Source organism: Rhinoderma darwinii, chromosome 3 (assembly GCF_050947455.1).
Source record: "Rhinoderma darwinii isolate aRhiDar2 chromosome 3, aRhiDar2.hap1, whole genome shotgun sequence".
NCBI lineage: Eukaryota > Metazoa > Chordata > Amphibia > Anura > Rhinodermatidae > Rhinoderma > Rhinoderma darwinii.
The window spans coordinates 48632157-48657271 of record NC_134689.1 but is presented as its reverse complement, the minus strand read 5'-3'; the positions used below and the strand labels follow the sequence as shown (position 1 = coordinate 48657271).

General features: G+C 41.9%; 1 protein-coding gene across 1 annotated transcript in view; it reads left to right on the top strand.

The window, feature by feature from the left end:
• UBE2B (ubiquitin conjugating enzyme E2 B) overlaps positions 1-23444 on the top strand; it is a 36325-nt gene extending 12881 nt beyond the window's left edge. The window contains exons 3-6 of the mRNA XM_075856335.1: positions 5487-5512; positions 7243-7332; positions 7853-7941; positions 23147-23444. Coding sequence (XP_075712450.1) covers positions 5487-5512; positions 7243-7332; positions 7853-7941; positions 23147-23275 — 334 coding nt within the window. The 3' untranslated portion in view covers positions 23276-23444. The remainder of the gene's footprint in view (positions 1-5486; positions 5513-7242; positions 7333-7852; positions 7942-23146) is intronic.
• Positions 23445-25115: the final 1671 nt, after the last annotated feature.

Below are 25115 nucleotides of genomic sequence, written 5' to 3'. Positions count from 1 at the left end.
ATAATTGGTATTACTGCAATGACCCGTACTATAAAACGAATGTGTTATTTATCCCGCATGGTGGATTTACACAGTGCTTTAAGGGAAAATGCCACATTTGTAGCAGCAAAAAAAACACTGTGGCTGGATGTTGGCTTATAGTCAATGGGAACATATATAACGCCCTAAAAACACAAGTTTTTTGGGTCCATTACGTTTCTCCAAAATCCCAGAAAGCCTCATTTGGCATTTTTGCAGCATTTAGTTGTTTTTTTGCTCTGTTTAAAAAAACAAAACAAAACGCAGGTGTCTTTGTGTAGGACTTTTTTGGGCGTTCTTTTGGTGGCGGTTTTTTCTAGAAAAAACGTTTGTGGTAAACTGAGATCTTTGGGTGACATGATTTGCAATGTAAAAACACCACTTAAAAAAGCTCAGGTAGTAAAACACACTAAACACAAAAAAAAAGCCATAAACGCATATACCATTTTACAAAATAAATCTTCATTTTTCTTGGATGCATTTTTTGTGCCCCAAAAAAAAAAAACTGTGTGGGGGAGGCCTAAAAAAAAAAGACAAAATAGTGGAATTGTGTTCCCTCTGCAGGCCCTCTTATTTTTAATTCCCCATTTTCTCTGAGCTAGTGGGTGGAACCTAACTGCCGTCATGTCTTCTATACACTGCACACATAGAAAAGGAGAATCCTGCTCTCCTATCTCTCTATCTATCATCGTATATAGAATCTACAGCAGCATGGAGGACATTATACAGCAGTAATGAGCAGTGTAGCTGAGAATCCAGCACTGTGTTGAGATATAACACTTACCAGAAAGCTGCCATCTCTGTGTGTGTCTCTCACTTTGATCCTCTTCCCCCTCCCCATAGACTTATATGGGCAGCAGTTTGTCTCTGCTCCCCCCTCTTTATAGACTTCTATTTTTTTTTTTCCTGTACCCCAAAATTGTGCCATTAAAAATACAACCCGTCCCAATAAAAAAATAAATTGTTCTCAAGGCCCAAAATAACTGTGTACTTAACCCCTTAGGCCCCATGCACACGAGCGTAAAAAACGCCCGTAATCACGCCCAGTAATTACGGGTCCATAGACTTCTATTGGCCACGGGTACCTCCCCATATGCTTACGGGAAGGTGCCCATGCCGTTGAAAAATATAGAACATGTCCTGTTTCAGGCCGTAATTATGCCACGGGCATGCCCATAGAAGTCTATGGGGCTCCCGTAATTACGGGTGACTACGTGTGTGTGCACCCGTAATTACGGGAACGTTGCTAGGCGACGTCAGTATATAGTCACTGTCCAGGGTGCTGAAAGAGTTAAACGATCGGCAGCAACTCTTTCAGCACCAGGGACAGTGGCTACCGATCACAATATAGATAAAGCTGTAAAAAAAAAAAAAGACGTTCATACTTACCCACAACTCCCTGCTCCTTCCTCCAGTCCGGCCTCCTGGGATGATGTTACAGCCCATGTGACCGCTGCAGCCAATCACTGGCTGCAGCGGTCACATGGACTGCGCGTCATCTGGGGAGGTCGAACTGGATGTCAAGAAAGGGACGCGTCACCAAGACAACGGCCGGGTAAGTATGAATTTCTTTTACTTTTATTACGGAAAGGGCTGTCCCTTCTCTCTATCCTGCACTGATAGAGAGAAGGGCTGCCGATTACTGCAGTGTAGTTTTGCATCGAAAACGTGCCTGTAAATACGGGTGACACCGGACCCGTATTTACGGGCACGGGTCCGTAAATACTGGTGCAATACAGGTCGAATACGTGTGACCAAGGACCCGTATTTACGGGTGGACAAAAATACGGTCGTGTGTGTGGGGCCTTAACCCCTACGGGCACCAGGACGCAACTGTACGTCCATGTGGCCAGTGTCTTAAGGCACAGGGACGTACAATTACTGCGTGGTTCCCGGCACACACAGTGTGCATCGGGAACCGGGAGGCCAGCTGTCCCTGACAGCTGACACTCCAATGTATGCCGATCAGCGGCTTATATAGATTGCAATCACCGCATTCAACGGTTTCTAGCTCATCGGCAGACCTCACGATGAAATTGTGAGGTTTGCAGATGGCTAGCATGGCGATCGGAGGCCAACTAATGGCCTCCGTGTCTGCCATGTACGGAAGTCTATCAGGATCAGCCTCCTGATAGACTTCATGTCAGTGACAGGACGTCACTGCCGTTCGCGATGCACACTGTCGATGACTGTGTCTGTGACCGTGTCGGCGACGGTGTGCATCGAGAATCGGGAGGTCAGCTGTCCCTGAGAGCTGACACTCCACTAGTTGCCGATCAGCGGCTCATTGCCACTGATTTCCCCGTTACATGCGGGGCTCGATTGCGATCTCCGCATGTACAGGGTTTGTAGCACATCAGCAGCCCCCATGCAATTGTGGGGGCTGCTGATGCTTGTGATGGCACCCGGGGGCCAGACAACGGCCCCCGGGTCTGCCATGTATGCAAGCCTATGAGGATCAGCTTCTGCTGGTCCTCGTAGACTAACTGTCAGAGTGACACTGACGTCACACTGACAGTTGGAATACGTTACACTACCTAGGTAATGTATTCTAGCAGCGATCAGAGCTGCAGGTAAAAAAAAGTGTAAAAAGTAAATAAAAAATAAAAAAAAGGTTAATAAAAATGTTTTACAAAAGGGTAAAAATATATATTTTTTTCCTATAATAAGTCGCTTATTATAGGAAAAAAAATGAAACCGTTAAACAGTACACATATTTGGTATCACCGCGTTCATAACGACCCAATCTATAAAACTATAATGTTGTTTTTACAGCACGGTGAACGGCGCAAAAAAAATAAACTAAAAACTATGCCAGAATCAAAATTTTTTGGTCACCACCCCTCCCAAAATATAGAATGAAAAGTGATCAAAAAGTCGCATGTACCCGAAAATAGTACCAATAAAAACTACAACCCGTCCCGCAAAAAACAAGCCTTTACACCGCTTTTTTTGACTGAAAAATAAAAAACGTATGGCGCTCAGAATATGGTGACACAGAAAATAAATTATTTTATAAAGAAGTGATTTTATTGTGCAAACGCTGCAAAACATAAAAAAACTATATACATATGGTATCGCCGTAATCGTACCGACCCGCAGAATAAAGTAAAATTGTCATTTATAGCGCATTATGAACGCCGTAAGAAATAGAGAATTTAAACCGCCAAAATCCTTATTTTTGAACACCAAAGCTCTAAATAAGTGATAAAAAATTTGCATCTACCAAAAAATGGTACCAATAAAAACCACAGCTCATCATGCCAAAAATAAGCCCTCACACCGCTCAATTCATGGAAAAATAAAAAAGTTATGGCCTTTGGAAGGCGGGGAGTGAAAAACTAAAATGGAAATCAAAAAAGGATCAGTCCTGCAAAGGTTAATTTCTATTAAAAAAATTATTACCACATGTGGGGTATTGTCGTACTCGGGAGAGATTGCATTACAAATTTAGGGCGACTTTTTCTCCTTTATCCCTTGTGAAAATGAAAAAATTCAACATTTTAGTGGACAAAAATGTTTATATTCATTTTCATGGCCTAAGGCCCCATGCACACGAACGTGTTTTTGCGTCCGCAATTCCCCCGCAAATCCACGGGAGAATTGCGGACCCATTCATTTCTATGGGCCCATACACACTATCCGTGTTTTCACTGGTCTCCGCATGTACGCAAATCCGTGCCGCAGAAACTCAGGACATGTCTTATTACGGCCCGCAAATTCGAATCGGACATGCCCATAGAAGTCAATGGGCCCGTGGAAAATGCGGGTACACCTCCGTGTGTCAACCGCAGTTTGCGGAAGTGTTGCTAGGCGACCGGGAATGAGTTCTGTCGTCATCCTGTTTTAACTAGGCTTTTTTTTTTTTATCCGCATTTTGCGGATTACATACCGATGAACTGCGGAGGACATTTCACGGAACACGGTCCTGGAATTTGCGGACCAGAAAAACACTACGGTCGTGTGCATGAGGCCTAATTCTACTAAATTCTGCAAAAGACATGTGTGGTATAAATGCTTACTATACCCCTAGAAAAATTCCTTGAGGGGTCTAGTTTCCAAAATGGGGTCACTTTTGGGGTGTTTCCACTATTTTGTTCCCTCCAGGGGGTTGCAATCGCTACGTGTCACCAAAAACCAATCCAGCAAAATGTGTGATCCAAATGGCGCTCCCTCCCTTCGGAGTGCTGCCGTGGGTCCAAACAGCAGTTTATTACCACATATGGGGTATTTCCGTAATCGGGAGAAGATACTTTACAAATGTTGGGGTGAATTTTCTTCTTTATTACTTGTAAATATTAAAAATGTCTTATTTCAGAAAAAAAGTAGATTTTCACAGACTAACTCCAATAAATATAGCAAAATACCTGTGGGGTCAAAGTGCTAACTATACCCCTAGATAAATTCCTTGAGGGGTCTAGTTTCCAAAATGGGGTCACTTTTGGGGAGTTTCCACTGTTTTGGCAATACAAGACCTCTTCAAACTCGACATGGTGCCTAAAATACAATCTAAAAATAAGCAGGCCCCAAAATCCACTAAGTGCTCCTTTGCTTCTGAGGCCGGTGTTTCGGTCCATTACCGCACTAGGGCCAACATGTGGGATATTCCTAAAAACTGCAAGACCTGGGCAATAAATATTGAGTTGTATTTCTCTGGTAAAACCTTCTGTGGTACACAATTTTTTTTTATTACAAATGAATTTCGGGAAAAAAAAGAGAAATTTGTAAATTTCCCCTCTACTTTGCTTTATTTCCTGTGAAATGCCTAAAGGGTTAAAATACTTTCTGAATGCTGTTTTGAATACTTTGAGGGGTGCAGTTTTTAAAATGGGGGGGATTTATTGGGGTATTCTAATATAGAAGGCCCTCAAAACCACTTCAGAACTGAACTGGCCCCTGTAAAAATAGCCTTTTGAATTTTTCTTGAAAATGTGAGAAATTGCTGCTAAAGTTCTAAGCCTTGTAACGTCCTAGAAAAATAAAAGGATGTTCAAAAAAAACGATGCAAATATAAAGTAGACATATGGGAAATGGTAACTAGTGACTATTTTGTGTGGTATTACTATCTGTTTTACAAGCAGATGCATTTAAATTTAGAAAAATGCACATTTTTGCAAATTTTCTAAATTTTGGTGTTTTTCACAAATAAATATTGAATTTATCGACCAAATTTTTCCACTATCCTAAAGAACAATATGTCACGAGAAAACAATCTCAGTATTGCTTGGATAGGTAAAAGCATTTTGGAGTTATTACCACATAAAGTAACACGTCAGATTTGAAAAAATCGGCTGTGCCACAAGGCCAAAACAGGCTGCGTCCTAAAGGGGTTAATGTTGCTCTTAAGAATATGAAAATACAGTAGAATTATTTATCTTGTATTTTGCCAAGTTCAGTTTATTTAAATCAAAATGAGTTTGCATCGTGCAACTAAGCTGATGTCATGTTAATTTTTATTTTTTTTTTAGGCCAGAAGGAACACCATTTGAGGATGGTAAGTTTATGTATTGAAATAAATATTTGTATGTTTAGCTTTATAGTTTGAGGGTTCATTGAGACATTTTAGAAGATTGTATTGAAGGTCACAAGAAGGAAGGGGCTTTGGTACTTTGCCTTAAAGGGCTATTTCCATAACGGACATTTATGGCCTATCCATGGGACGAGTGCCTATTTTTAAGAACACATGCTTGCTTTAGTTTTATTTGTAATTCACATAGACGTGAATAACGTGCATGGCCATCTCTCCATTCATTCTCCACGTGGATGTGGCCCGCTTCTATTGTACACTTATGGCAAACCATGTTAATATCACGATTGGTCGCACTTTACAAGTTATGCTAGAAGAGTTATTTTGGCATATGCTTGACAGGTGCAAGCAGATAACATAACTTGAATGAATCCTACTTACCAAGAACGCTCTCCTACTTCCCGCAGTCCAGGCTCCTGGGATGACATTTCATCCCGTGTGACTACAGCGTCACATGGCCTGCAACGTCATCGTGGGAGGCCAGACTATGCGCTGAAAAGAGGGGGGTGGGGGGTTAAGTATAGTGTTTTGTTTTTTGTTTTTTTAACCCAATGCAGCATTCCACAGCGGAAATTCCATTCAAAGGAGCTGTTTTTCGAACAGAAGGACCTGCGGGTTCCAGGTCGGATATGTTTTTAGGCAGTATATCTGACCCGTGGGAACCCGGCCTTAGCTTGGATTCACACGCAGCGTTTTTTTTTTTTTTTGTTTTTTTTTTTTAAAAATGGCACCAATTATTTAGACTTTTTTTTTTTTTTGTAAACCAAAGCCAGGAGTGGTGGATTTAAAAGGAGTGGGAAATATAAAGGAAGGACTCTTCCTTCCTGTTGGATCTGGCTTTTTTCAGAAAAACACTGAGCGAAACCACCCCAAGGTCTCCTTTACACACACTTTTTTTTTTATTTTTTTATTTATTCATTTATTCTTTTGGCCAAAAAAACGACACGCAAAAAAAAAAAAAAGGTGGTGGTTTTCATATTGCAAACCATCTGATTTTTCTTTGCAACAAATGTTTTTTGTTTTTTTCTTAAAAAGAAACGCAACGCACATTGACACTTGCCACTAAAAGCTGGAAATAATGCCAAAGCTAGGCTTGCTATGATTTAAAAAAAACAGCCATGTTTGTAGTGCGTGTTATATTTTGCCTTTGATTTCAAGCTGACAATTTGCCGCTGCATTTTTTTTGCAAACAAAACAAGGCTGAAAAAAACTTTACAAAAAAAGTGCCTTTTTTCCCACAAAACGCTGCATGTGAAGCCACCATTACGGTATATTTACACATGGAAGTGGGAATTTGTTCGAAACCAGTGAATGCAAGCTCCATTTAGATTGGAAACGTTGCAGAATTCTCTGCATGTTGGAATCTGATTGGTTGCTTTGGGCAACCACCCCATTTTTCCTTGACACCCGTTTTGATAAATCTCCCCATTGTGTTGATTCTGCACCATAATCCTTGTTCAAAAAAACACACAATAAATTCAAACTAAAAATAAAAGGTCTGACATTATTTTAAAACCACAAAAAAAAGGTGAATCCTAGGCTGGATTCCTCGGTACACCTAGATCACTTGCTGCAGCCCCAGGAAACTCCTGTCTTGATGGATAAAAGTGCCTTTGCCCGAACATTAATATTCAGCTCTGTATGGGATGCTCCTTTGGGGCTACATTTTACTGACCGTTTCTATTGTCTTCTTTTAGGTACATTTAAACTTGTGATAGAATTCTCAGAAGAATATCCAAATAAACCTCCAACTGTTAGATTTGTGTCAAAAATGTTTCATCCCAATGGTGAGTGTATGTAATAAAACTAATTAGACTAAAATGATGGTCATTCATTCATTTTTTATTTTTTTTATCTTTTTTGGGGGGATTTTGTGATCTCTGCTGTGAGGGTGAGGCCACACATTGTGGTTTTGTTTAGACCATTTTCTGGGTTTTTCTGAAAACTGGCTTCTAAATCCAGGACTCGCCAAGAGTCTTCAAGAAGCAAAAAGGGTGCAACTAGGCGTGCTGGGAGTTGCAGTTCTGCAAAAACTTGTGGGCCACATGCTGGAGACATCTGATATTGCATATGGGGATAACAAGTCTGAAATATGTGTGCGAGTTGAAATGGCTCTAACATTTTATGTATGTTGCATCCATTGGACATGCCTGACGACATTTAAATTGCTTTCGTACAACCCAAACATAGATGAAGTAGCTATTAGGATAGTAGGTATATCTTATGCGTATATGAACATTTCTCAATCTGCATTTCTTTTAGTGCTTAAATTGATAAATTCAGCAAATGTTCCTCTTTATCTCGCAGTTTATGCGGATGGCAGCATATGTTTAGACATCCTTCAGAATCGATGGAGCCCAACTTATGATGTCTCTTCCATATTAACATCAATTCAGGTAAGATCCTGCAGGGCTTTACAGTTTCCTTCATTATCTCGCCCAACACAACTTGTGGTTCTGGCTTTCTGTGCGGCATGAAGGGAAATCTCAATTTGTCTTTATAGTTTAATGACCTTCTACCAGCAGAACTGTCTGAAGTATATTTTCTGCAAGTCTGATCTCTTGGCTGATGGGGAGAGACGCTTTAGAGACAGGAAACTGATCTAGTAGTTTCAGTAACATTTCAGTTATGGCAGGATGTTGACACCTCTATGTAAAACTTTTTGTAAGTCAATATTTTTTCTTGAATAAAAAGGTGTATCAGCGTGTTTGGTATTCACAAATACTTTTTACTCTGTTAGATACAGTTGCTCTGTATTCTCTATACACAGCATCTGTATCTAGCGTTATTCAATAAATCAGTCAGTCCCGTGGACCTGACGGGTTCAGTGACAGCGAGTCCTGCGTGTCTCCAACACACTGGATCCACCTGTAAACTATTAGGGTATGTTCACACGCTTACTAAAAAACGTCTGATAATACGGAGCTGTTTTTAGAGTAAACAGCCTCTGATTTTCAGGCGTTTTTTTAAGCTGAAAATTAAGCTTCTTTTAATTTGGAGCTTCTTTTGATGCATTTTTCATAGTGTTCAATGGAAAATCGGCTCCAAAAAACGCCTTTTTACGCTCCGTTTTTTAAAACAGCGACGTAAAAAGATGCCCCGTATGAACTAAATGCTGTTTTTCCCATTGATTTCAATGGGCAGATGTTTTGTAGGCGTTCAGCTTCCGTTTTTTGAGGCGTTTTTTCGAGGCGTAAACGCCCCGAAATATGCCTGAAAACACTGCATGTGAACATAGCCTAGGGCTATGTTCACACGCTTAACAAAAAACGGCTGTAAAATACAGAGCTGTTTTCAAGGGAAAACGGCCTCTGATTTTCAGCCATTTTTTAAGCCTCAAGTGTTTAATGATGCGTTTTATGCACTTCTATACGGGGCGTTTTTTTTACACGCAGTTTTTAATAACTGGCGTGTAAAAAATGTCCCGTGGGAATGGAACGCCATTTTTCCCATTGAAATCAATGGGCAGATATGTGGAGGCATTCAGCCGTTTTTCGGGGCGTTTACGGCCCGAAAAACGGGTGAAAATAGGCCGTGTGAACATACCCGAACATCTAAGTTAATAGTTACATAGTACATAGTTAGTACGGCTGAAAAAAGACACATGTCCATCAAGTTCAACCAAGGGATGGGAAAAGGGAAGGGAAAAATTTCTACACATAGGAGCTTATATTTTTTTTGTTCTAGGAAATTATCTAACTCTTTTTTTAAAGCCATCTACTGTCCCTGCTGTGACCAGCTCCTGCGGTAGATTATTCCATAGATTCACAGTAAAGAAGGCTTGTCGCCTCTGCAGGTTGAACCTTTCTTTCTCCAGACGGAGGGAGTGCCCCTTGTTTTTTGAGGGGGTTTTACATGGAACAGGATTTCACCATATTTTTTGTATGTGCCATTAATATATTTATATAAGTTAATCATTTCCCCCATAGTCATCTTTTTTTTCTAGGCTAAAAAGGTCTAATTCTTTTAATCTTTCCTCATAACTTAGATTCTCCATGCCCCTTATTAGCTTCGTTGCTCTTCTTTGTATTTTTTCCAACTCCAGGGCATCCTTTCTATGAACTGGAGCCCAGAACTGAACTGCATATTCTAGATGAGGCCTCACTAATGCTTTGTAAAGTGGTAATATTATATCCCTGTCCCGCGAGTCCATGCCTCTTTTCATACACGACAATATCTTGCTGGCCTTTGAAGCAGCTGATTGACACTGCATGCTGTTATTTAGTTTATGATCTACAAGTACACCCAGATCCTTCTCAACCAGTGACTCCCCCGGTGTAGCTCCCCCTAGGACATATGATACATGCAGGTTGTTCGTACCCAGGTGCATAACTTTACATTTATCTACATTAAACTTCATTTGCCAAGTGGACGCCCAAACACTTAGTTTGTTTAAATCCGCTAGCAATTCACGAACATCTTCCATAGACTGAACAATCTGCAAAAATAGAATTCGTGCTATTAATCCCATCCTCTCTATCATTAATAAAGAAGTTCAATAATAGTGGTCCCAGCACTGAACCCTGGGGTACACCACTTATAACCAGGGACCATTCAGAGTAGGAATCATTGACCACAACTCTCTGGATACAGTCCTTGAGCCAATTCTCAATCCATTTACAAACTATATTTTCTAAACCTATAGTCCTTAATTTACCCATTAGACGTCTGAGGGACAGTGTCAAATGCCTTTGCAAAGTCCAAAAACACTACATCCACAGCGGCCCCTCTATCTAGGCTTCTGTTCACCTCTTCATAAAAAGAAATCCGGTTGGTTTGACAACTTCTGTCCTTAGTAAAACCGTGCTGGCTGTCACCTGTAATACTATTTGTCACATAATCACTCAATAGCCCCTCAAACATTTTCCCCACGATGGATGTTAAGCTTACTGGTCTATAATTACCCAGGGAAGACCTAGAGCCCTTTTTGAAAATAGGCACCACATTTGCCCTGCGCCAGTCCCTTGGCACTATACCAGTCACTAGAAAAACTCTAAATATTATGAAGAGGGGGACAGAAATAACTGAACTAAGCTCTTTAAGAACTCTAGGGTGTAACCCATCTGGTCCCGGGGCCTTTTGCACATTTTATTTAATTTAGCTTGGACCATATCTACATTCATCCAATTCAGTATATCAACTGATATAGCGGGTGCCAGTGCTGTTAATATATCAGCTGCTCTTTCTTCTGTTGTATATACAGAGCTAAAGAACCCATTTAGTAACTCTGCATTCTATCGATCCCCCTGTGACCAACTTCCCATTACCACTATCTAGGGGTCCTACATGTTCAGACCTTCGCTTTTTTTGCATTTATATACTTGAAGAATTTTTGGGGATTTGTTTTACTATCCTTGGCCACCTGCCTTTCATTTTGTATTTTTGCTAATTTTATTAAATTTTTATAGATTTTATTACGCTCTGTATATTTTACAAAGGCTACAGCTGTACCCTCAAATTTGTATTTTTTAAATGCCCTTTTTTTGTCATGTATTGCCCTTTTTACAGAAGGTGTAAGTCATGTGGGATTTAATTTTAGTCGTTTATACTTGTTACCTATAGGAATAAATTTTGCACTATAATTACCCAAAGTAGATTTGAAAATCTCCCATTTATCATTTGTCCCATTATTTATCATTAGTTCTTCCCAGTCTATATCTTGAATTGCAGCCCTCATCCTGGGGAAATTGGCCTTCTTAAAATGAAGTGTTTTTGCCCTCCCAGCCTGTGTTTGTTTTTTACAGTATAGAATGTAACTATACTGTGATCACTGTTACCGAGGTTTTCACGAACATTGACATTCCCAACAAGCTCTGCATTATTAGAAATGACGAGATCCAACAGAGCGCCACCTCTAGTCTGGTCTTCCACAAACTGGCCCATAAAATTTTCCTACAACAGGTTGAGGAAATGTCTCCCTTTTGCAGTTGAAGCCGGACTATTACACCAATTAACGCCTACCCGCACGAGTAAGTAGCTGTATGTTGTTGCGGGAGGTTACTTCCCGCACGAGGACGTACAGTTACTGAGTTGTTTCCGGTGCACACTGTCGGCGACATTGTGCACCGGGGAGGTCAGCTGTCGCCGACAGGTGACTCTCCGCTCTTGCCGGCCAGCGGAATTTTAGGGGTTTCTAGCATATCGGCAGACCCCGGTCCGAAATCGCGGGGTTTGCCAATGGTTAGTATGGCAAACGGAAGCCAAACAATGGTTCCATGTCTGCCATGGACGGAAGCCCATCAGGACCAACCATCGGCTGGTCCTGATAAACTTCCTGTCAGAGTGACCGGAAGTCAGTGTCATTCCCGATGCACACTGTCGGCGATAAGGTGTGCATCGGGAACTGGGAGATCAGCTGTCACCTACAGCTGTCACCTACAGCTGACACTCCAGTGTTACCGATAATTGGCTCATCGCCGCTGATTTCGGCGATTAACCCGATAAATGTTTTGCTCGATTGCGATCACCACATTTAGGGGGGTTTGTAGCACATCAGCAGCTCCCATGCTATTGTGGGGGCTGCTGATGCTTGTGATGGCACCCAGGGGCCAGGCAACGGCCTCCGGGTCTGCCATGTATGGAAGCCTATGAGGACCAGCCTCTGGCTGGCTCTCGTAGACTTACTGTCAGAGTGACTGTGACGTCAGACTGACAGTTGGAATACATTACACTACCTAGGTAGTGTAATGTATTCTAGCAGCGATCAGAGCTGCAGGCAAAAGAAAAGTGTAAAAAGTAAAAAAAAAATGTTTTCTAAAAGTGTAAAAATAAGTTTTTATTTTCCTATAATAAGTAATTTATTATAGGGAAAAAATGAAAACGTTAAAATAAAAGCACACATTTGGTATCACCGTGTTCGTAAGGGCCCAAACTATGTTGTTTTTTCCGCACGGTGAACGCCGCAAACAAAATAAACGGAAATCTAGGTCACCACCCCTCCCAAGATATAGAATAAAAAATGTTCAAAAATCGCATTTACCCCAAAATAGTACCAATAAAAACTACAACCCGTCCCGCAAAAAACAAGACCTCCCACAGCTTTTTTGACAAAAAAATAAAAAGTTACGGCTCAGAATATGGTGTCTCAGAAAATAAATAATTTTATAGAAACGTAATTTTATTGTGCAAACGCTGCAAAACGTAAAAAAAAAAACGATACACATATGGTATCGCCGTAATCGTACCGACCCGCAGAATAAAGTCAAACGTAATTTATTGCGCAAGGTGAACACTGTAAGAAATAAAGAATTTAAAGTGCCAAAATCGCTGTTTTTTTGTTCACCTTTGCTGTAAAAAAGATCCTATGGGGTCAAAATGCTCTCTATACCCCTAGGAAAATTCCTTGAGGGGTGCAGTTTCCAAAATAGGGTCACTTTTGGGGGGTTTCCACTGTTTTGGTCCCTCCGGGGCATTGCAAACCCGACATGGCACTGAAAACCAATCCAGCAAAATCTGCGCTCCAAAATCCAAAAGGTGCTCCTTCTCTCCTGAGCCCTGCTGTGGGTCTAAACGTCAGTTTATGACCACATATGGGGTATTGCCATAATCGGGAGAAATTTGCTTTACAAATAATGGGGTGCTTTTTCTCTTTTATTCCTTGTAAAAATGAAAAAATTCTGTTTCCGCAGAAAGAAAGGTGATTTTCATCTTCACAGACTAATTCCACTAAATTCTGCAAAAAATCTGTGGGGTCAAAATGCTAACTATACCCCTAGAAAAATGCCTTGAGGGGTGCAGTTTCCAAACTGGGGTCACATTTGGGGGGTTTTCGACTGTTTAGGTACCACAAGACCACTTCAAACCTGACACGGTGCCTAAAATATATTCCTAAAAAAAGGAGGCCCCAAAATCCACTAGGTGCTCTTTTGCTTCTGAGGCCTGTGTTTCAGTCCATTAGGACACTAGGGCCACATGTTAGATATTTCTAAACTGCAGAATCTGGGCAATAAATATTGAGTTGCGTTGCTCTGGTAAAACCTTCTGTTACAGATTTTTTTTATTTTTTTATTTCAAATGAATTTCGGCAAAAAAAAATTTAAATTTGTAAATTTCACCTCTACTTTGCCTTAATTCCTGTGAAACTCCTAAAGGGTTAAAATACTTTCTGAATGTGGTTTTGAATACCTTGAGAGGTGCCGTTTTCGAAATGGGGTGATTTATGGGGACTTTCTAATATAGAAGGCCCTCAAAGCCACTTCAGAACTGAACTGGTCCCTGAAAAAATGGCCTATTGAAATTTTCTTGAAAATATGAAAAATTGCTGCTAAAGTTCTAAGCCTTGTAATGTCCTAGAAAAATAAAAGGACGTAAAAAAAAAATGATGCAAACCTAAAGTAGACATATGGGGTATGTTAAAGAGGCTCTGTCACCAGATTTTGCAACCCCTATCTGCTATTGCAGCAGATAGGCGCTGCAATGTAGATTACAGTAACGTTTTTATTTTTAAAAAACAAGCATTTTTGGCCAAGTTATGACCATTTTCGTATTTATGCAAATGAGGCTTGCAAAAGTACAACTGGGCGTGTATTATGTGCGTACATCGGGGCGTGTTTACTACTTTTACTAGCTGGGCATTGTGTATAGAAGTATCATCCACTTCTCTTCACAACGCCCAGCTTCTGGCAGTGCAGACACAGCCGTGTTCTCCAGAGATCACGCTGTGACGTCACTCACAGGTCCTGCATCATGTCAGACGAGCCGGCACCAGAGGCTACAGATGATTCTGCAGCAGCATCGGCGTTTGCAGGTAAGTCGATGTAGCTACTTACCTGCAAATGCTGATGCTGCTGCAGAATCAACTGTAGCCTCTGGTGCCGACACGATGCAGGACCTGTGAGTGACGTCACAGATCTGCACTGCCAGAAGCTGGGCGTTCTGAAGAGAAGTGGATGATACTTCTATACACAACGCCCAGCTAGTAAAAGTAGTAAACACGCCCCGATGTACGCACATAATACACGCCCAGTTGTACTTTTACTTTTCAACACGCCCACTTGTACTTTTGCAAGCCTCATTTGCATAAATACGAAAATGGTCATAACTTGGCCAAAAATGCTCGTTTTTTAAAAATAAAAACGTTCCTGTAATCTACATTGCAGCGCCTATCTGCTGCAATAGCAGATAGGGGTTGCAAAATCTGGTGACAGAGCCTCTTTAACTAGCAACTATTTTGTGTGGTATTACGATCTGTTTTACAAGCAAATACTTTTAAATTTAGAAAAATGCAAATTTTTGCTAAAATTTGAAGTTTTTCACAAATATTGACTATCGACCAAATTTTTTCACTTACATGAAATACAATATGTCACAAGAAAACAATCTCAGAATCGCTTGGATAGGCAAAAGCATTCCAGAGTTATTACCACATAAAGTGACACATGTCAGATTTGAAAAAGATCATTTGTGTCCACAAGGCCAAAACAGGCTGTGTCCTAAAGGGGTAAATATCCCGGTAATTTAAAATCTCCCATTATTACTACAGTACCCGCCGGTGCATCCCGCTCCATCTGTTTATATAGCTGACCTTCCTTTTTCATCTGATCAGTTATATTGGGGGGTCTATAGATTACACCAAAAGTAATTTTTTCAGTGATTACCTCCCTTTCTAGTTCCACCCACAAGGTTTCAACCTCCTCACAATCTTCACCCTCTAATGTCTCTTTCACACTCGCCTTAACCCCTTCAAGACACAGCCTGTTTTGGCCTTCAGGACACAGCCAATTTTTTCAAATCTGACATGTTTCACTTTATGTGGTAATAACTCCGGAATGCTTTTACCTATCCAAGCGATTCTGAGATTGTTTTCTCGTGACACATTGGACTTTGTTACTGGCAAAATTTGCTCGATACATTAAGTATTTAATTGTGAAAAACACCAAAATGTAGCGAAAAATTGCAAAAATTTGCATTTTTCTAAATTTATATGTATCAGCTTGTAAGACAGATGGTAATACCACACAAAATTGTTGCTAATTAACATCACCCATATGTCTACTTTAGATTGGCATCGTTTTTTGAATATCCTTTTATTTTTCTATGACATCACAAGGCTTAGAACTTTAGCAGCAATTTCTCACATTTTCAAGAAAATTTCAAAAGGCCATTTTTACAGGGGCCAGTTCAGTTGTGAAGTGGATTTTAGGGCCTTATATATTAGAAACCCTCTAAGTCACCCCATTTTAAAAACTTCACCCCTCAAAGTATTCAAAACAGCATTTAGAAAGTTTCTTAACCCTTTAGATGTTTCACAGGAATTAAGGCAAAGTAGATGTGAAATGTTCAAATTTCATTTTTTTTTGCAGAAATTCATTTTTCATCAGTTTTTTTTGTAACACAGAAAGTTTTACCAGAGAAACACAACTCAATATCTATTGCCCAGATTCTGCAGTTTTTAGAAATACCCCACAGGTGGCCCTAGTGCGGTAATGGACTGAAGCACCGGCCTCAGAAGCAAAGGAGCACCTAGAGGATTTTGGGGCCTCCTTTTTATTAGAAAATATTTTAGGCTCCATGTCGGGTCTGAAAGGCTCTTGCGGCACCAAAACAGTGGAAATCCCCCAAAAGTTACACCATTTTGGAAACTATACCCCTTGAGGAAATTATCTAGGGGTATAGTGAGCATTTTGACCCCGCAGGTTTTTTGCAGAAATTATTGGAAGTAGGCCGTGAAAATGAAAATCTACATTCTTTCAAAGAAAATGTAGGTTTAGCTAATTTTTTCTAATTTCCACAAGGACTAAAAGGAGAAAATGCACCACTACTTTTGTAAAGCAATTTCTCTCGAGTAAAACAATACCCCGCATGTGGTCATAAACGGCTTTTTGGACACACGGCGGAGCTTAGAAGGGAAAGAGCGCCATTTGGCTTTTGGAGCTCAAATTTAGCAGGAATGGTTTGCGGAGACCACGTCGCATTTGCAAAGCCCCTAAGGGACCAAAACAGTGAAAACACCAAGAAAGTGACTCCATTTAGGAAACTACACCCCTTGAAGAATCCATCTAGGGGTGTAGTGAGCATTTTGAACCCACAGGGGTTTCATAGATTTTATTAGAATTGGGCAGTGAAGATAAAAAAAATCCTTTTTTTCCAATAAGACGTAGCTTTAGCTCAACATTTTTCATTTTCTCAACAAATAAAGGAATAAAAGAACCCCAACATTTGTAAAGCAACTTCTCTGGAGTACGGCAATACCCCATTTGTGGTTATAAACTGCTGTTTGGGCACACGGCAAGGATCCGAAGAGAAGGAGTGCCATTTGGCTTTTGGAGCACAGATTTTGCTGGATTGGTTTCTTGACACCATGTCACTTTTGCAAAGCTCCTAAGGTACCAGTACAGTGGAAACTCCCCAAAAGTGACTCGATTCACGAAACTACACCCCTTGAGGAATCCATCTAGGGGTGTAGTGAGCATTTTGACCCCACAGGTGTTTCATAGATTTTATTAGAATTGGGCAGTGAAAATAAAAAAAATCCTTTTTCTTCAATAAGACGTAGTTTTAGCTGAAAATGTTTCATATTCTCAACAAATAAATGTAAAAGAGCACCCCAACACTTGTAAAGCAACTTCTCCTGTGTATGACAATACCACATATGTGGTCATAAACTGCTGTTTAGGCACAGAGTAGGGCACAGAAGGGAAGGAGCGCCATTTGGCTTTTGGAGTACAGATTTTGCTGGATTGGTTTCTGGGCGCTATGTCGCATTTGCAAAGTCCCTGTGGGACCAAAACAGTGGATCCCCCCCAGAAGTGACCCCATTTTGGAAACTACACCGCTCAAGGTATTCACCTAGGGGTGTAGTGAGCATATTAACCCCACAGGTGATTGGCAGAAATTGGTGTGCACGTGATATTGCAGAGTGAAAATGGTTTTTCAATAGATATGCCAATATGTGGCGCCCAGCTTGTGCCACTGGAGAGACACACCCCAAAAATTGTTAAAAGGGTTCTCCCGGGTATGGCGATGCCATATATGTGGAAGTAAACTGCTGTTTGGGCACACTGTAGGGTTCAGAAGGGAGGTAGCGCCATTTGGCTTTTGGAGCGTGGATTTTGCTTGTAGTAGTTTTGTTTGGAGTCTTACTGGTGTTTCCGTTTATAATGTGGGGGCACATGTAAGGCGGGCGGAGTATATAAGGGGCATAGTCAGGTGGTATAATAATGGGGTAAAAAAAAACAATAAAATGATCCATAGATGTGTGTTATGCTGTGACACAATCCTTTCTGCACAGGCCGGTGTCGCACTAATAAATGGTCTTTACTTATCCCCCTTTTGGTCCGCACTCCGCACCTTTGTAGTTTGGGGAATTTTGCTGGGAAAGTGTTGTCCTGGTATAATACGGGCACCCTCACTTCAAGCAGATATGTTTGGGCCCTCCCCTTCCTGGATCCCTAATTTTAGGGGCCTTGATAATTCGCCACTTGAAACAGAAGAAATGTTCCCCTCGGGCCGGCACAACTGCATATTTTTATTTCCTGGCTTATTGGTGCCTTGACTAATTTAATTTTTTCATAGACGTAGTGGTATGAGGGCTGTTTTTTTTTTGTGTGACGAGCTGTAGTTTTTATTGGTACCATTTTGGGGTACACGCGACTTTTTGGTCACTTGTTATCCTTTTTTTTTGGGAGGCAAGGTGACCAAAAAACAGCAATTCTCGCATATTTTTTTAGTTCTTTTTATACAGCGTTCGCCACGTGTTATAAATTACATGTTACCTTTATTCTGCGGGTCAGTCCGATTCCGGTGATACCTAATTTATAGCACTTTTTATGTTTTACAACTTTTTGCACAATAAAATAACTTTTGTAAAGAGAATGGATTTTTTCTGTCGCCATGTTGTGAGAGTCATAACGGTTTTAAATTTTTCGTCGACGGAGCTGTATGAGGGCTTGTTTTTAGCGAGACGAGTTATAGTTTTTATAGGTACCATTTTTAGGTACATGCGACTTTTTGATCACTTTTTATTTCAATTTTTGGAAGACAAAGTGACCAAAAAATAGCAATTATGTCAGTATTTTTTAGTTATTTTTTTTACGGCGTTCACTGTGCGGAATAAATAACATAATATTTTTATAGTTCAGGTCGTTACAGTCGCAGCGATACCAAATATGTATGGCTTTATAATTTTTTTTCAATAATAAATGTCTTGATAAGGGAAAAAGGGCGATTGTGTTTTGTGTTATTATTTGAAACGTTTATTGTATTTTTTACAACTTTTATTTTTACTTTTTTGACACTTTTTTTGGACCCTTTTCTTGAGTCCCACTAGGGGACTTGAAGGTCCAACAGTTTGTTTGATGTTCTAATACATTACACTACCTATGTAGTGCAATGTATTAGAACTGTCAGTTGTTCACTGACAGCAAGCCGATCAGGCTCCGCCTCTGGGTGGGGCCTAATCAGCTTACGTAATGGCAGACAGGAGTCCATTGTTAGGGCTCCTGTTGCCATGGTAGCAGTCGCCAGCCTTGCCATCGCGTGGCAAGGCTGCCGATTTGCTACAAACCTCTAGGATGCAGCGATCACAATGGATCGCTGCATCGAAGGGGTTAATGCCAGGAATCGGAGCTAGCTCCGGTTCCTGGCTATAGATCGGGGTGTCCGCTGTAACATACAGCGGACACCCACAGCTGATGACGCCGGCTCAGCTTCTGAGCCGGAAGCTGAGCCGGCGCCATCTTGCCGATGGTACCGGAAGCCTCCTGGGCCCCGCCGACGACGGGGCATAGGAGGATTCCGTTGCTGGCGGACCGGGAGGTAAGCATTAACCCTCCGATCGCCTTTGCAGCCACCGGCAACCCAGCGATCACGTTGCTGGGGCGCCGGTGGCTATAAACTCCTCACATGCTGCGATCGCTATTCAACGCAGCATGTGAGGGGTTAATCGGAGGCTAGCTCCGGTCCTGGCCGATACCTCAGGGTGCCAGCTGTAACATACAGCTGTCACCCGGCGGTGATGTCGCTGGCTCAGCTCCTGAGCCAGCTTCATCTCCATGACGTACAGTTACGTCGAGATGCGGGAGCAGTCCATCTCCCATGACGTAACTGTACGTGATTTTGCGGGAAGGGGTTAATATCACTTCTCACATACAGACATACACCACCATCTTTCCTATTTGTCCTGTCTTTCCGAAAAAGTGTAAAACCCTGTAGATTTACAGCCCAGTTGTGCGAAGAGCCTAGCCATGTTTCAGCAACACCCAGTATATCTATATGTTCCTCCAGTACCAAGGCCTCCAGCTCCCCCATTTTGCTTGCTAGACTTCTGGCATTTGTGAACATACACTTTAACTTGCCTTTTCAGTTTTTCACTTTTATTATCAGAAATGTGATTATTTGGTCATTTTTTATTTACACTGCTGTTTTGTAACAAAAGGATTTCCTTATCTTGTCTAGTCCTCTCCCCACAGTCTGTTCTCCCCCCACCAATAAAGTCTGACCCCTCTCTAACCGGGCTACCCCTTTATTTTCTACATTGACCTCCCTCCTCAGCCCTAGTTTAAATACTCTGCCACCCCAGTTAGAATTCTCTCCCCCAGCACAGCGGACGGACCCCCTTCCATTTAGGTGCAAATCATCTGCAGAATACAGTTTGTACCCCAATGAAAAGTCAGCCCAGTGCTCTAGGAACCCAAAGCCTTCTCCTCTACACCAAGCCATGCATTTAACTCCCTGAGCTCCCGCTGTCTTTCCTGTTATGCGCATGGCACAGGCAGTATTCCTAAGAATACAACCTTGGAGGTCCTTCCCTTCAGCTTGTAGCCTAGTTCTTTAAAATTATTCTTAAGGCTCCTCCACCTACCATTTATTCTGTCGTTGGTACCTACATGGACCACGACAGCTGGATCATCACCAGCCCCTCCCAGCAATTTGTCCACCCGTTCCACCACATGCCGAACCCTGGCACCAGGGAGACAGCAAACCATTCGGTTGAGGCGGTCTTGGCGACAAATTATTCTATCCGTCTTTCTGATTATAGAATCCCCTACAACTATATCTAACTTAGATGTGATGGCTAAAAGGTGGATCCTGCTTTTATGCCCCGAAATATGCCTCAGTGAGAACTCTTCGTGTGAACATATCCTTAGGCATCTAAACCGATACAATCAGCCAATGAACAAGTGTTCTGTAAACGGTCGTTTGCCTGATAATTGACAAGTGTAAAAGGGCCCAAACCCTTTAAGCCACTACAGTGTGCCATTGTGTAATAACCTTATTACATCTGTCCTGTTTGTAGATTAGATCAGGGGTGGGGAGTGTCCGGCCCGCAGGATAGTTTGGTCCGGCCCGCAGGATAGTTTGGTCCGGCCCGCAGGATAGTTTGGTCCGGCCCGCAGGATAGTTTGGTCCGGCCCGCAGGATAGTTTGGTCCGACCCGCCCTTACTCTGAGCGCCGCGATTCAGCCCTACTCACTCACATTTAGGAGCCAAGTATGGCAGCGGCAGTCTGAAGTCAGTGCGTGCCAGCCCAAGAGTGGATCAGTCCGGTCACCTGAGGTGAGGTGACCGGACTGTGCCAGCCCAAGAGTGACCTGAGTCAGTCATGTAAGGTCAGGTAACCGGACTGGTCCACTCCAGGGCCGGCAGTGGCGTAACTATAGGGGTTGCAATTGCGACCAGGCCCCTAAGCCTGTGGGGGGTCCACAGGGCCCCCATTGCCACACAGCACTGGTGTAGCCTCCAACTGAATCTGCGTCCGCAGGATGCAGATTCATTTGGGTTCAATGCTGGAGCCTTGCTCCAGCATTCGCTGTGCCGCAAGCAGCTTGGCGCAGGCAGGCGCAATGTAGTGACTTTATCACGCTTGTCTGCGCCGAGTCACTCACAACACAGTGCAGAGGAGGAGAAGGACCCACCACCTGTCGTGGGAACAGGGATAGGTAAGTAGTTATGTTATTATTTTTCTATTAGGGGCATTATACTGGGTATTGGAGGGGAGGCTCATATGGTAGCTGCCGAGGGGGCATTATACTGGTTGTGGGACAGCTGTGGGGGCGTTGTACTGGATGGGACAGCTGTGGGGGCGTTGTACTGGATGGGACAGCTGTGGGGGGCATTGTACTGGATGGGACAGCTGTGGGGGGCATTGTACTGGATGGGACAGCTGTGGGGGGCATTGTACTGGATGGGACAGCTGTGGGGGGCATTGTACTGGATGGGACAGCTATGGGGGGCATTATACTGGATGGGACAGCTATGGGGGCATTATACTGGATGGGACAGCTATGGGGGCATTATACTGGATGGGACAGCTATGGGGGCATTATACTGGATGGGACAGCTATGGGGGCATTATACTGGATGGGACAGCTACTACGCTTTTCAGTACCTTTCCAAAATGTATTCCACACACATGTTTTTATTTGTATTTAAGTCAATGGTGACGTATAGACTAGGTATGCAATATTAAACCCTACTTCTGCATACGTAAAAAGTATACATCTTCGTCACTATATATGGGAAATTACCCAGATTATGAGATAAACCATTTCCTCCCCTGCCAAGCTAATCCGTACTGGCACCAGAAAACACTGCAGCCACTCCCTACTACTTCCCTTATATTTTGACTTGACAAAGTTTGATTTAGCACAAGAAGTACTTAGAATTAAGAAAGGACACAAACGTATATGATGTATACTACAAAAAAGTAAGCGTATGTTACAAATGCATACGTTTTTGTAACTTTAAAAACGTGTACGTCATCTTATGCCACAAACGTGTGCACAAAACGAGGTGTGAACTTAGCCTTACAGAACAACACCCTACTGCAGAATGTTTCCACCTCCGATCTGTGCTGAAATCTGCAGTTACATCTGGATTTTGATGAAAAATTTCACATTGCTAAAAATCCACACTCTGCCCACAATCTCGCTCATTTTTTTCCCCCACTACAGAGTTCTTAAAACCCCATCCACACGTATTGTACTGTAAATTGCTGCTGAATTTTCAGTGTGGAATCTGCAATTCTGCAGTGTGAGAATTCACCCTTAAAGGCTATGGAAACCTTTTGGAGACGTAGTAGTAGTAGTAAAGAAAAAATATATGTTCGGCTCAGTTCACACGTTGCATAAATACTGCGGATTTTCCGCAAACGGAATTCGTTGCGGAAAATCCGCAGCATAATACAGTAGCGGATGAGAATACAGAATGGATGAGAAAACAAATCTTCTATGTATCCAGGATCTTGCACTGAAACTAATCAGTCAGGTCAGCGGCACTGACCGCTTTGGTGACAGGGGGTCCTGTGTGTCTCTGACACTCAGGATCCACCTGTTATTGATCACATCTAAGTCATGAAGTTTTTTTTACATATTAGGTTCCTGAACGATGTTAAGTAGGATCTGCTGACCGTTTTATCCATGTATTTCCGTTACAGGGCCGTGCATGTCACTAAAGCAGGAGTGTTCCAATTCATTATTTTTGGTGTACTTTGTGCACTATAGGGATCATGGGATATGTGCACCACAGAGCGTTGCAGATGAAGTGCGGTAGGGCCTTGAGAAAATGGAAATAGAGTTCAGCATGCGATGGTCAAAATGCAATTTTTATCCATTATTTTTTATTTCTTCGTTCACTTAACTAAACGTTTTTATTTTTTTTCAGTCTCTACTTGATGAACCAAATCCAAACAGCCCTGCGAACAGTCAAGCCGCACAACTTTATCAGGAAAACAAACGTGAATATGAAAAGAGGGTATCTGCTGTTGTTGAGCAAAGTTGGAACGATTCCTAAGCTCTTCTCTGCTACTTATCGTTCTTCTCCCTTGTGTTCATCATGAGAGACAGAATTGAGAACTACTATAAATGCCTCAAGTTTTAAAGATTTGCATAAGTTGATGAGAAACACAGAAAATCCTCTTGGTTCTCCAGCCCCATTATACTCCTGTTTGGAAAGTGTAAAAGCTTGTGTATCTTAGTGGTTTTTTTTTTTGGTTTTTTTTTATTGCATGTTGTGCATGGTTTGAAAATAAGTTATTGCTACATTTGTAATATATCCTGTTTGTATTACCCTCTAATGTTGGCATGGAGTTTTCATGCAAATACATATTTTGTAAGTCCGTACAGGTTTTTTTTTTTTTTTCTCTCTTTAAGGAATCTGAATGCTTCAGTTTTTTTGTTTTTATATAGAAAGAGAGCACTTCCAGTTTGTTTTTTTCTTTAATATTTTAAGGTAATCTGTTAAACTACTCACAATAGAGTTGAATAATCCACTGTTTCTGGGTGTTTTTTTTTTTCCCCTTGTATTATCTGTTTTAGGATGTTTTTAACATCTATTTTATTTATTTTAATACGGGTCATGCATTTACAGAACCTGCAGCTTAAAGAGCTATTCTACTGACATTCATGATACATACCTAGGACAGCGATCGCTGACCACTGTCCTATGTTTATGCAGAAGGGTCTTACGCTCTGACAATTGCATCTTGGTTTCCATCTATAACAGAAACCACGAGGCAAAGCCAAACCAGTCGTACGGCTGACACCAGTGGCGCCAGACAGACCCCGTTAACTTACAATGGGGTGTTAACTCACCGAGGTATTCATCCTTTTGTCAGGAAACGGAGCAGCATGCGGCAAATTTGACAGTCTGCAAATGAGTGTTTGAATATAGCCTTAAAGGGGTTTTCACTTTCTGACAACTGATGACCTATCCACTAGATGATCAGTGCGTGTCAGACACCTGGACCCCGCACCAATCTGCCACTCCGGCTGCCTCTGGGCGCCCTACGATGTTGCCGGAAGTAGGTGGCTTCGGTCAAAGAATAGCGGATGGACTGCAGTATTGTAGCTCTGCTCCCACTCAAGTGAATAAGAGCAGAGCTGCAGTTCTGCCGAACGGCTGCTATGCAGTGGTCGGAGCCACCCGCTTCCTGCTCCAACAACTGCATCTCATCCAAGCATCCAGTGTACGGAGGCAGCTGGAGTTGCGGATTGGTGCGGGGTGCGGATGTCTGACACGTACCGATCATATACTGATGACCTATCCGGTGGATAGGTCATCAGTTTTCAGAAAGTGGACAACCCCTTTAATGATGTTGTTCAGGATTAGAAAAAGGAGCTGCTTATAAACAGTGTTCCACATCTGTCCATGGATTGTCTGGTATTGCAGCTTAGCTCCAATAAAGTTAGTGGGGATGAACAGCAATACCAGACACCGCTCACGGACAGATGTGGCAAAATTCTAGACTACTCCATTTAATATCAGAATAATAAAGCTCTCCATTGGTCTGACAGAGCTGTAAAAGTACCACTATCAAGTCCGTGCGCAATACTACTTATGCTTTCACATCTGGAATACATCCTTGATGTAGAGGTATTGAAGTGTATATTTGTTCAGAGTAGAAATAGTGGCGCACCTCTTTAACCCCTTTAGGACACAGCCTGTTTTGGCCTTGTGGACACAGATGATTTTTTCACATCTGACATGTCACTTTATGTGGTAATAACTCCGGAACGCTTTTACCGATCCAAGCGATTCTGAGATTATTTTATCGTGACATATTGGACTTTATGTAAGCGAAAAAATTTGGTCGATAAATTCAATATTTATTTGTGAAAAACTTCAAAATTGC